Below are 12,002 nucleotides of genomic sequence, written 5' to 3'. Positions count from 1 at the left end.
TCTTAATACAAATTTAGCAAAATATAATATTCACAAGATCTACATTTTGTTTGATTCTTTGGTCACGGGCATGATGCAACCCTTTTTTCTTTTCTTTTTTGTCTTTGAAAGTTATCTTATAACTTTAACAAGAAAAAACTAAACCAAATTTTGTGCACATTCTTTTGTAATCTTTCCATAAATAAATTATTCATGTTTACAAGCAACATGTTCGACATATAGGGCGTGTTTGGCACGGAGCTTTTGAAATCGTTTGGGAGCTTATAGCTTTTATCTTTTAATAAAACGCACTAGTTTAAACAAAAAACTTCGTTTGGCAATACGAACGTTTAGCTTTTAGTTTTAACAAAACGCTCCGATTCTAAAAGCTACTTCATGTAGCGTTTAACAAAACACTCCTGAGCTTTTGAAATCAATTTCCATAATTACCCTTACAAATATATTTATATATTTATATATTTATTTATTTTAATCAATTGTCCTTTTATGTAATTTTATATATTTCAAAAGCTTCTAGCTATTTTTGCCAAACATTCATATAACAAATAAAAGCTACAGCTTACCGCTACCAGCTACCAGCTAACCGCTACCCGCTTCCAGCTAACACCTACTTTTGCCAAACACGCCCATAGTTTGAGAGCTTTTAGTTTTGAATTTTTAAAAAAGCTCCAAAAATAAAAGCCATTTCAAATATTATTTATCAAAAAACTTTTTTATATTTTTGCTAATTGACTTAATTATTATTTTTTAAATTATGTTTTTATTTTAAGGGAGAATTTTGTATATACCCTTGTTAAATGTCGAAATATCATATTTGCTCGGCCTAAACTTTAAATATCGTATTTGCCCTTCTTAATCTCTTAAAATATCGGATTTGCCTAAATATATTTTTAAAATGTTTTTTAAACATTTTTAATCATTTTTATATTTTATAATCATATTAATTTATCAAAAAAATCTAATTAGCTATTTAATCATACATTGGATCAACCAATAATCCTGATCACATAGATGAAGAATTGGAGATCGACTCTTTCTGATATGGTCTACGTCTTCCACACACACACACACGACACACTCACTCTTCCTTCAGGTGCAACACACTCTTCATTAAGGTGCGACACCAGTTCGTCAACCACAATATAATCTAATGTATGTGACTCTTCTTCGTTCATAGCATTGATTGATAGGTAAATCGATTTTGTTTTTTTGGAAGTGTTCATCTGAAAGTGATATTTAGGGTAAATTGATTTGGATTTTTAGGGTAAAACGATTGGATTTTTGGGGTAAATCAATTTGTTTTTTTTTGGGGTAAATCGATTTGAATTTTGGTTATCATCTTCATAAATGTTGGTTCTAGTGTTGGCTTATTCTTGAAAGTAGATAGATAATTATGGTTTACTCTTGATAGTTCAATTCTAATTTTATTTCTGTTGGATCAAAATGAATTAATGCAAGAAACTTACTTCATTCATGACATATTTCATATGTAAGAGAGTAAAACCACTTTGATGGATCAAGCCTCCAATTAATGATAAACAGGACAATAAAATGAGACTTTTATGTGCAGTAAATGCAAACTTTATAAACCATCAATCAGTTTTTTTACAAAGATAATACTAAGCGATATATGCACGACGAAGCATGTAACATCCTAAAATTTTCGTTTTAAAATTATCAATCAACCATAATCAAGTCATACATAAATCCTTATATAAAACCAAGTATCATTTCAAACATATTTATTTTATCAGAGTAAACATCCCAGACTTAAAACTTCTTGGTGTGTGCCATGCGATCATCCTGAGCTCTTCCCTCCGCTACCGGAAGTACTTGAAACCAAAACTAAAAACCGTAAGCATGAAGTTTAGTGAGTTCCCCATACTACCACATACCAGACATATAGCTATATATTCGGCCCCCGCCCGCTGCATTGGGACTTGCCCGACATCGAACTTGCTCCGGCATCGGGCCCCGTCCGGCATCAGGCCCCGCCTGGCATCGAGCCCTGCTCGGTATACAGATCTGTTTTTCTTAGGCCCCGCCTGTCTCTGGGCCTTGTCCGTCATACACATACAATCATATAAACATGTTAATACATAAGTACACATACCCTACCGTATTCCTATCCTAAGTTCTTGCCTAACTTGGGCCTCTCCCCTGACCTGCTATTGATGAGTCATGAAACCCCGTCCACACTCCCGCTGATAGTGAGATACGGGCCCCCGCCCACACTCATTTCTCCCCTATCTCGGGCCCCACCCCTGCTCGACTATTAATGAGATACGGAACCCCGTCCATACTCAGCTAGTGATGAGATGTGGGACCTAGCCCACACTCACCTCCCTACCAGGCACATACAAGTATCACACAGACAACAAGTATAACGAGCATACTAACATTCCTTGGGGCTCGCCTGGCATTGAATCGTAATCCATAACTTATATCATAATAATGTATAGGGCTAACCCCCGGGTCTTCCTGCTATACATTAACATAATGGGCCGACATTGGTGCCTTAGACCCATACAAACAGTGAGGAGACTCACCTTGCACTGCTGAAGTCCTGCTAAAAACTCCGTTGGCTGCTAACTGGAACTTCCCGAACTGCTGATCCTTCGGCTCCCCGAGCTATCAATACCAAAATATCACTTAGTCCAATTCAATAACCTTTCATAGGGTAGAATGACCATTCTACCCCTAAGTCAACTTGGTCCATAACTAAGGCCCAAATCATAATGAAAAGGCCCAACACTAGGTGAGCTTCCCAAGCCCACTAATGGTCCAATTTGCTAAATCGGGCCCAATCCTTCTAATGGGCCTTACCCAAAGCCCAAACATCTTTTTGGCCCACACTATCTGACTTCTACTGGCCCACTAAGGCCCAAAGTCGAAAGCATGGCCCGATCTGAGGCCCAATAGCACGAAACCCAAACTGACAAAGTACGCAGGGCATACATTCACGTACTTTAAGCGTACTAGCTAATGGTGTGTACCTGCATGTACGCTCAACGTACTCCCCCTGTTAAGTTGCTTTCCCATTAAATGCTTAATACTCTACTCTAGAAGCTACAAACATAGATCCAAGTCCTTTTCCATGTCTTAATCCATAAAGTCACTGACTTTGTGACTTAACTTGGCCCAAAGAAGCCTAAAATCCCAAAATGATATTCTTCTTCCATAAATAGGGCTAGATCTCATGCATGAACCCATTAAGTCATTCAAGATGGAGACTTTACTGCTTATGGGACCCTTTTAGCTCTGAGGGTGGCAACCCTAAGCTCACAAACGAGATTCCATAATAAAGGTCCATTCTTGGGACCAAAATAACTCCAAAACCACACTACAATAGATCTAAGCATTCTTAAGTAAAGTTATGAACTTTTTACCTCTAAAGAGTTCCAAAAGATGATATTATTCCAGATCTATAAGCACTAACTTCCCAAGTTCTTCCTTGCCAACTTCCTATTTTCTTCTTCCAAGCTTACACCACCAAAATGAGCTTCTTGAGGTCAAAATCACCCAAGGATGAAGAGATGAGTCGTTCTAGGGTTTCTCTGAGGTTGGGGGACAAATAAGGAGGCTAGGGTTTGAGCCATTATATTCCTTATATAGTGGCTCACCCCAAAAGTTAGGGTTTCTGGAGAATGGACGTACGCTGGGCGTACATCCTGTACCCCGGGCGTACACCAGAAAACACCTACGACCTTATGACCTTATACGCTGGGTGTAACCCAACCTTACGTTGGGTGTACTCTTGCGTTGGCCACCTTGCATGCAAGGTCCTTTCTTGCCATCTTTCTCCATTAAGGACCAATATTGCCAATAACTTCAAAGTGCTATAACTCCTTCGTTCTAAGTCTGTTTCCGATGAACTTTATATCCACGAAAAAGTGGTGAGAAGCCCTACGCTTCTAGCAACACACCCCGACCCCAAACCTATCGAATAAAAACTTCAAGATCCATAAAAGACCGAAATGCCCCTAGCCTAGGCCTCTGAAATCCTTAAACAAACATTTTCAGAACAAAGGTGTTACAAAGCATCACAAAGTTTACTATAACATTTCAACGTTTCATGCACTAATTGACTGTTATACCCAAATTGCCCCTATTAACCATAATTAACTGTTTCAACTCATTATTAATGTGTTTTACTTATGAAGTTATGGAGATTTGTCTGGTTCTACTTTTGAAATTCAAGCTTATATTGGTGATGTAATTGAATGTATGAGGTTGTGACAACAGAGGAAATATGAGGATGTTGCAATCGTAAGTAAGAGGTTGCGATATGAAAGAATCCAGGTTGTAATCATAATTAACTTCAACCTGATCTGTTGTATTGTATTGGAATTTAGAACTAAGGGCAATATTGTCTATTTAAAATGTATTTTAATTATAATGATTTAAGATTATGAAAAATAATTTTAAATTAATAAAAATTATCAAAAAAATCAATTTAGATATATATGATATTACAAAACATTAAAAAGGGCAAATATGATATTTAGAGTTTAGGCCGGATAAATACCATATTTAGATGTTTTGCAAAGGCATATATACAAAATTCTGCTTTATTTTGATATTTGACAAAGATGTCATTTTATATAATTTAAATGTTTTAGTAGCTTCATCTACTTTTGTCGAACATTCGTATACATAAAAATTATAGCTTTCAGCTTACATGTAACAACTACTAGCTACCATCTACTAAATCCACAACTAAGAGTGTTCGTTTGGATGGATCAGTTCGACCCGATCCACTCAAGTGAATCCAAATTGATTTTAGTTTTCAAAATATGTATCCGAATAATCGAAACTAAATTTAAATCCGATGATCCAATTATAATTCAGTTGGATCGATTTTTATTATTTAGTTTTCAAAAACTGAAACATTTTAAAATGACATATAATTGTAATATTACCAAATTTTAGAGAAGAAACAAAAACATAATATTTAGTTGTGCTTTAAAATTTATAAATTACTAAAAATGTATATTATAGTTTAATAATTAATAGACTACTAAGAAAATTTATAAACTACTAACAAAATGCATATTAATGTTTTTTATTAGAAGAAACTTTTGAACCTATTTGAAAAAATATATTACAAAATTAATAAATAGTTATAGATATATTATAAATAAATAACTAGTAAATTGTTATTTTGTTCTTATTTTATACACTAAAATTAATCTGAAATCAAAAATAATAATTCATTTTTGTTGAAAACTATTTTAAAAATCCGAATATTCAAACTAAATTGTCCGATCCAGATTTTCCAATTGCACAATTGGATTTATCCAAATAATGAACTTGCGCAACAAGTGCTATGACTTTTGCTAATATTTAATTCCCACTTTGGTAAAAAAAATGTTAACTTTATAATTTTTTTTTATCAAATAACCCAAGTAACTTAAAATTAGTTATGCGTATATCATTTATTAATAATTAATAATTTAATTTGCTTAGTTAATAAAAAATAGTTAATTTGATTAAAAAACATATATTAAAAAAAGATGTTTATATGAAGAGAATATTTTATACTTATTCAAGAAAATCACATTTAACTTTTCTTTCACTGATATCCAAGAAATCCAGATTTAACTAAGCCATCAAAAGTTGCAAATTCTACCAAAAAGAATGTGAAAAGAAGTGACATACAAATTGATACCTAAAAAGAAAAATAAATATCGATCTTGAGAATTTTCCCTTCCATTTTCATCTCAAGAAAGATTTGAAAAACCTGTATTTGGGTATCCATAACTTCTCACTAAAATAGTAAAATCTGTCTCCTTTATCCCCAATTTTGTTTAAGCTAGTAGAGACGAAACCAAAGCTCCAAATCACAAATACTCTCATTTTCGTTATACATGAATCAATCTAAGACATAAATCAAGTTCGTTTTTTAGTAAATGTTCATCGGGATTTGTAAATATGGAGCAAAAACAGCAGCACAAGATGCATACGATGAAGAAAAAAGTGCTGGGGTTCAAGATAGCTTCGAATCGAAGCCGTTTAGCATTTGGGATTCTTCTCGCATTCTTCATTCTCATGAATTTCTGGATGCTTTCTCGGATCCAAGATTCGGGTCCTGTTAAAGGTCTCAAATTGCGGTTCTTGAAATCGAACTCCTCCACAGTCTCGCTTCCGGTAATTTAATCAATAATTGTTTCTCTCATTCTTTCCGATTGTCGGTGGATCTTTGATCCTTCGTGTTGAATTGTGCTAAAACCCCACTAATTTGGGTAAAAATTTGGATTATTTCAATTGGGAATAACTAATTCCGTTCGATTGGTAGTCTAATCAATCCGTCATAGTCTTACAGATCATTGATGTTTTGAGCTGAAATTGAATGTTCTAATGGCGTTTTCTTCTGCATTTTGCTGTATAATCGAATTAAGATCTTGTTTTAGCTTGATTCCGGTTTTCAACTTTCAGGAAGAACTGAGAAAGATTAGTAAAGGAAAGAAGCCACATAAAACCGCTTATGCAAGGCTGTTGTATAAAGCTGCTCATGCATTAGCAGAAGTAAGTGATTACTTAAACCTTCAACATTTTGTTATAAAAATATGTTTTTCTCATATTTTGTTGCTTATTATTGTTATTTTCAGAATCAATACAAATCTATCGAGCCCAAAGATTTATGGTTGGAACCCTATCACGCTGTTGCTGCATCATGGCAACCTTGTTCTGATCAACGTGTTTGGAAACCAAGTGGTGAATTTTCTCTCTTTTTGATATTCAAATAATCAAAACTTACATGATTTACTTTGTATTTTAGGGGATATATCTTTTATTTTGTTGTGTTTCACTTCATATTGTTCAGAGGGAAACAATGGTTACATAATGGTTACTGCAAATGGTGGCATAAATCAGCAACGTGTAGCTGTAAGTTATGTTTAATTTCACTAATTCAATGTTTTTTCATTTGTAACAATTTGCAAGAACGATTTTTTTTTTCGGGTTTATTTGTAACAGGTCTGCAATATTGTTGCAGTTGCAAGATTACTTAATGCAACTCTAGTTATCCCAAGCTTTATGTTCAGTAGCGTTTGGAGAGATATTAGGTAATAACTCGAGTTGGGTTAAATGCACAAAATAACAAAATACTTTCATTTATATGTTTATTTATAGGCTATAACATTCTATTTTCATTGTTTTCTGCTTTATTGCTAGTATCATTGCTGTGTTTCATTTGTTTCTACAACATTGAACTTCAAATAATAATTCTCATTAAAGTCAAATATTGTATTTTTGTAGTCAATTTGGAGATATCTATCAGGAGGACTATTTTATCGACTACATGAAACCTGATATTCGTATAGTGAAGGAATTGCCAAAACAGTTAAAGTCATTGGATCTTGAAGCCATTGGTAGTGTGGTGAGTGATTTATGGATTTATGTTTCTCAAAATTGTCAATTTTGTAACAAATATTTGATTTTTTGTGTTTTTTAAACTATGATAGGTGACGGATGTTGATATTGCAAAAGAGGCAAAACCCAGTTTTTATTTGAAATATATTCTTCCACTTTTAATGAAGAATCGAGTCGTTCACTTTGTGGGATTTGGGAATCGATTGGCGTCTGATCCAATACCATATCACTTGCAGGTATTAGATCATCTAATCGTTGGTATAATGACTATGGTTAATCTATTGGTAAATTCATGTATTCAAGATAGATTTGCTTAAATGGTTTTTTGTAATTTGGGGATTTGAAACAGAGACTCCGATGTAGATGTAATTTTCATGCGCTTCAGTTTACTCCAAAAATTCAAGCAACAGCTGCTTTGCTCATTCAAAGAATGCGTCAAAATGCGTCGCATTCGGGATTATTGGATGAAAATCTAGTAGGGTCGTTTGCAAAATCAAAGGGAAAAATTAAAAAAGATTTTCGATACTTGGGTCTACATCTGAGGTTTGAAATCGACATGGTGGCTCATTCTTTATGTGATTTTGGTGGGGGTGAAGAAGAAAGGAAGGAGCTTGAAGCATATCGTGAAATCCATTTTCCCGGATTAACGGAGCTCAAGAACACCACCAAGTATGAATTCGTCTGTTCGTACTTGTATGAATTACGCTCGAAACCCTAAAATCTCCCTTTGAATCCGATTTCAGGTCACCCTCTCCGGAAAGACTTAAAGCAGATGGTTTATGTCCATTAATGCCGGAAGAAACCGTGCTTATGCTTGCTGGGCTTGGTTTCAAGCGCGAAACACGAATCTTTCTAGCAGGTGCACAGATTTATGGAGGAAAATCGAGATTAAAAGCTTTAACCACTCTGTTTCCTAATATGGTCACTAAAGAAAACCTGCTTTCATCATCGGAAATCCAACCATTCTTGAACTTCTCGTCTCAGGTAAATCGATCATCTATTTCTCTTTCAAAACTACAAATTTACCCTAATTTGAGAAAAGTTATTATAAAAAGGAAGAATGAAATCACCCATCTACTTTTTTTTTGCCCTAATTCGAGAATTTTCCATCGGTTTCAAATTCTTTCTTATTTTTTGCAGCTAGCGGCGCTAGATTTTATAACGTGTACAGCATCCGATGTATTCGCCATGACCGATTCAGGAAGTCAGCTATCATCTTTGGTATCGGGTTACAGAGTATACTACGGTGGCGGGAAAATGCCGACGATTCGACCAAATAAACGCAGACTTGCAGACATATTTTTGAAGAACAATACGATCGAGTGGAAGATGTTCGAGACCCGAATTAGAAAAGCGGTTAGACAAAACAAACGGGTCTTCGCCCGACCCGTGGGAAGGAGTGTATATAGATACCCTCGTTGCAGTGAATGTATGTGCAATACACAAGAAGCTACTTTACATATTCGCCCTCGATAATTGTTGTAATCATTTCTTTCTCTCTCATTCGTTTATTACATTAATCTTTCACCATTTGTATGTTATATGATGAGATAGGTTCTAATCATTGAGATACAATGAATGTAAAAGTAATATTTTTATATAAAGATAACAAACACCTTTATTCTTACATAATCAAGATTGATTGTTTTACATGGAGATAGGTAATACCGAAAGGGGTATTCTTACAATGTGTTTCAAACTTCCCGTTAGTATAATCTCACCATGGCTAAATGAATCATTTGCTTGTGTAACGATGAGTTTGACTTCCAAATCTTGGGTGCCTTGTGGGATTATGGTGAACCATGGTGGATTTAATTCAACTGACACTCCATGGGGTGGCATCACCGCACACACGTAGGTCTCCACCTTTTCTGCAACATTCTTGATTGTTCTTCTCACTAATTGTGATCCCTTGAGTGATGAAATGGTGACCGAAGGGATGTTTAGATCTGATGGTGCATGGAAGGAGTGTGAGCATGGTTCCCCGATTACGGTTTTGATGAATTTCGGATTGGTGTTTGGAATCGAGCACAAGAAACTCATATAGTCATCAAACCCTGTTTGATAAATTACGTTAGTACACGAATTCATAAAATGCATTGTAACATCTTTATACGTAAGTACCAAGATTTTGTATTCTTTGGTTATTGATTGTCTTTCCAAGATGTTTTTAAAGCATTTAAGCACCCGATCCCATCACAACTCCATGATTAAGCGTTATGGTTAAGCTTCAGACGAGAGCAGTATAAGGATGGGTGACCTCTGAGGCCTCATAAGTCATTTAATAAGGTTGCCTAAAGCATATAATATTTTGGTATATACACGTGTGATGTTACATACAAAGTTAGGTTAAAAAAAAAATTCTAACATCACCTGAAGTAAAAACGAGCCCTGGATCAAGAGCATTTGTGGCGCTAACAAGACCCGCACCATGATCAAAAGGCGTAGATCGATGCAATTTATACATTTCCCGACCTTGGGCCATTATCGGTTCCCCTCGGTTATCATATGTAGTGGCGGTTGTCGCCATGGTAGAAGCAATCATCGATGGTGACCATGAAGGATATCGTTGCTTGATCAATGCCGCCACACCAGCAATGTGAGGCGTTGCCATACTTGTACCGGATACCAATCCAAAGTTACAACCCTCAAGCATCGGATTTTTCACGCTCATTGGGCTCCAAGCTGCCCAAATCAAATGGCCCGGAGCTAAAATATCTGGCTTTAACAAATCTATCGGGTCCTGTTTTTTGTCAATAACATTAGGCCCCCTCGAAGAAAATCTGCTCACAATCGGAGCTTTTGCGTTATACTTAGCAAGTCTACCTTCTCCTATAGCTGCTCGCCCGTGATAAGCAGTTGCAACTCCTTTATCATTTCTTTCGGTGTGCTTCTCGTAGTAATCCATTATCATCTGCAAAAATGACAATATATTTTCATTTATTTGTGTATTATTATATCATACTTTCAGTTCTTTATATTACATATTACTATCATATATTTCTTATTAAAACATTGTGTTTTCAAAGAGGAGCGTACATTGAAATTAATTGTCACGACAATCGGATATATTTTTCAAAATACAATACTGTTATACGAAGAAATAAATCTATGATGTTCTAATAAATAAATCAATGAAAGTACATTGCTATTTATACCTGTGTATCGTTAGCTTTTGGAATCAAGATTCCGGGAATAGAGAATGGATATGGCTCGGCTATGTAATCACCATATCTAGGATTAGCAACAAACATGAAACCTATGAACCCTAGGGCCCTCCCAGTGTTGGTAATGTCCGTTAGAGTTGAAGACCCGTTATTAAACCCTGTCGAAGACGTGCATATCACAACACTTTGTCGTACGATTACGGGATCAAGTGCCTCAGGATGTTGACACTCTTCTATGTATTGCGCCGTCCTCGGAAAATCTCCATTTGCCAAGACTGCATCTTTAGCCAACACCAACTTATATTTTTGCAACCCTTCTCCAAAGTTTGGTCCTGTTAACCACAATAGTACAATTACCAAAAATAGATAAAACGGTTCTGGTACTTGGGACTGCCGGGTACAGTCTGTTTCTTTAAAAAAAATTTATTTTTCTAGCAACCACTGAGCTGGCCCACACAGCCTATCCAGTGAACTTCACTGGTAGCCAAGATCCAACAAGGAGCCTAGTCCATATTCAAGGTGAAAACGCACGTGCTAAAAATTTGAACCATTGATCATTTATGTAGGCATACCCGATAATCCGATACCATTGAATCTCTGGCCATTTCCAAGAACAAGAGAGCTGGGGTAGGTTCTATCGGTGTCGCATGAAGCCACACCTACGACCCACGGGCTGTATGAGAGTGTTGAGTATGAATCCGGACCATGGTTACCTGCAGCTTGAACCACAAAAACTCCGGCTTTGCGGGCGAACAACATAAAGATATCAAACATGCTTAACATAGTAATCGTTTTCTCTGGTGGCTCATCTGGCCCTATTGAAAGTGACAAGATATCAACTCCATCTTTTATTGCCTGCATCATTACCAGTTTCTTAGTGAAGTGAAACACAAGGACGATGTGGGGGTGGGGATGACCTTACTTGATCCATTGCTGCAATAACATCTGTTCTAGTTCCTATACTCGGATATATAGCCTTATAAACAGCAATTCTGTGTCAAAATGGTGTCACAAGTAAGTCAAATGTACAATGATATTAGCACAACATACAATGTTTGACTCATTACTGTGCACGTGGCGCCATCCCACTTGCTCTTCCATAGTAGGATCCTTTGACAACCACTGGAACTCCATGGTTACCAGCAGCCGTTGATGCTGTATGACTGAAAAACAAAAAAGAACCATTTTTAATTATGTTATGAAATATTTCACATTCAGTCCTTATACTAATTTCACCTCGGTCTCAATTATACCTTCCATGTCCAACCGAGTCATAGGGGGACAAGATATCGATTGAGGCATTTAATTTGCCACTCGCTTGTGCTCCAGCTGCATAAAACCTAGCTGAAACTATCTTTCCATTACACGAATTCTTTGGAAAATGAGGTCCTTCATCACACACCCCTCGGAACCGACTCCTGTTCTTTGGGTACCCGTCCCGAGGATCATATGTGAAGCTCG

The 12,002-nt window shown here is 36.0% G+C and overlaps 1 protein-coding gene across 1 annotated transcript; it reads left to right on the top strand.

Moving 5' to 3' along the window:
- Positions 1–5,590: 5,590 nt before the first annotated feature.
- LOC111890937 (O-fucosyltransferase 15) lies at positions 5,591–9,010 on the top strand. The gene is made up of 10 exons (XM_023887012.3): positions 5,591–6,150; positions 6,439–6,528; positions 6,612–6,717; positions 6,827–6,888; positions 6,979–7,067; positions 7,261–7,381; positions 7,467–7,610; positions 7,724–8,043; positions 8,118–8,358; positions 8,515–9,010. The coding sequence occupies exons 1-10, from the start codon at positions 5,935–5,937 to the stop codon at positions 8,848–8,850; spliced, it is 1,725 nt and encodes a 574-aa protein (XP_023742780.1). The 5' UTR covers positions 5,591–5,934; the 3' UTR covers positions 8,851–9,010.
- Positions 9,011–12,002: the final 2,992 nt, after the last annotated feature.

This window comes from Lactuca sativa, chromosome 7, assembly GCF_002870075.4.
Source record: "Lactuca sativa cultivar Salinas chromosome 7, Lsat_Salinas_v11, whole genome shotgun sequence".
Classification (NCBI taxonomy): domain Eukaryota; kingdom Viridiplantae; phylum Streptophyta; class Magnoliopsida; order Asterales; family Asteraceae; genus Lactuca; species Lactuca sativa.
This window is presented reverse-complemented; position numbering and strand designations above follow the sequence as displayed.

Coding starts and splice junctions, on each gene's coding strand:
- LOC111890937 (XM_023887012.3), top strand. CDS start 5,935: ATGGAGCAAAAACAGCAGCACAAGATGCATACGATGAAGAAAAAAGTG. Junction 6,718..6,826: donor ACGTGTTTGGAAACCAAGTG/GTGAATTTTCTC, acceptor CATATTGTTCAG/AGGGAAACAATGGTTACATA. Junction 7,068..7,260: donor AGCGTTTGGAGAGATATTAG/GTAATAACTCGA, acceptor GTATTTTTGTAG/TCAATTTGGAGATATCTATC.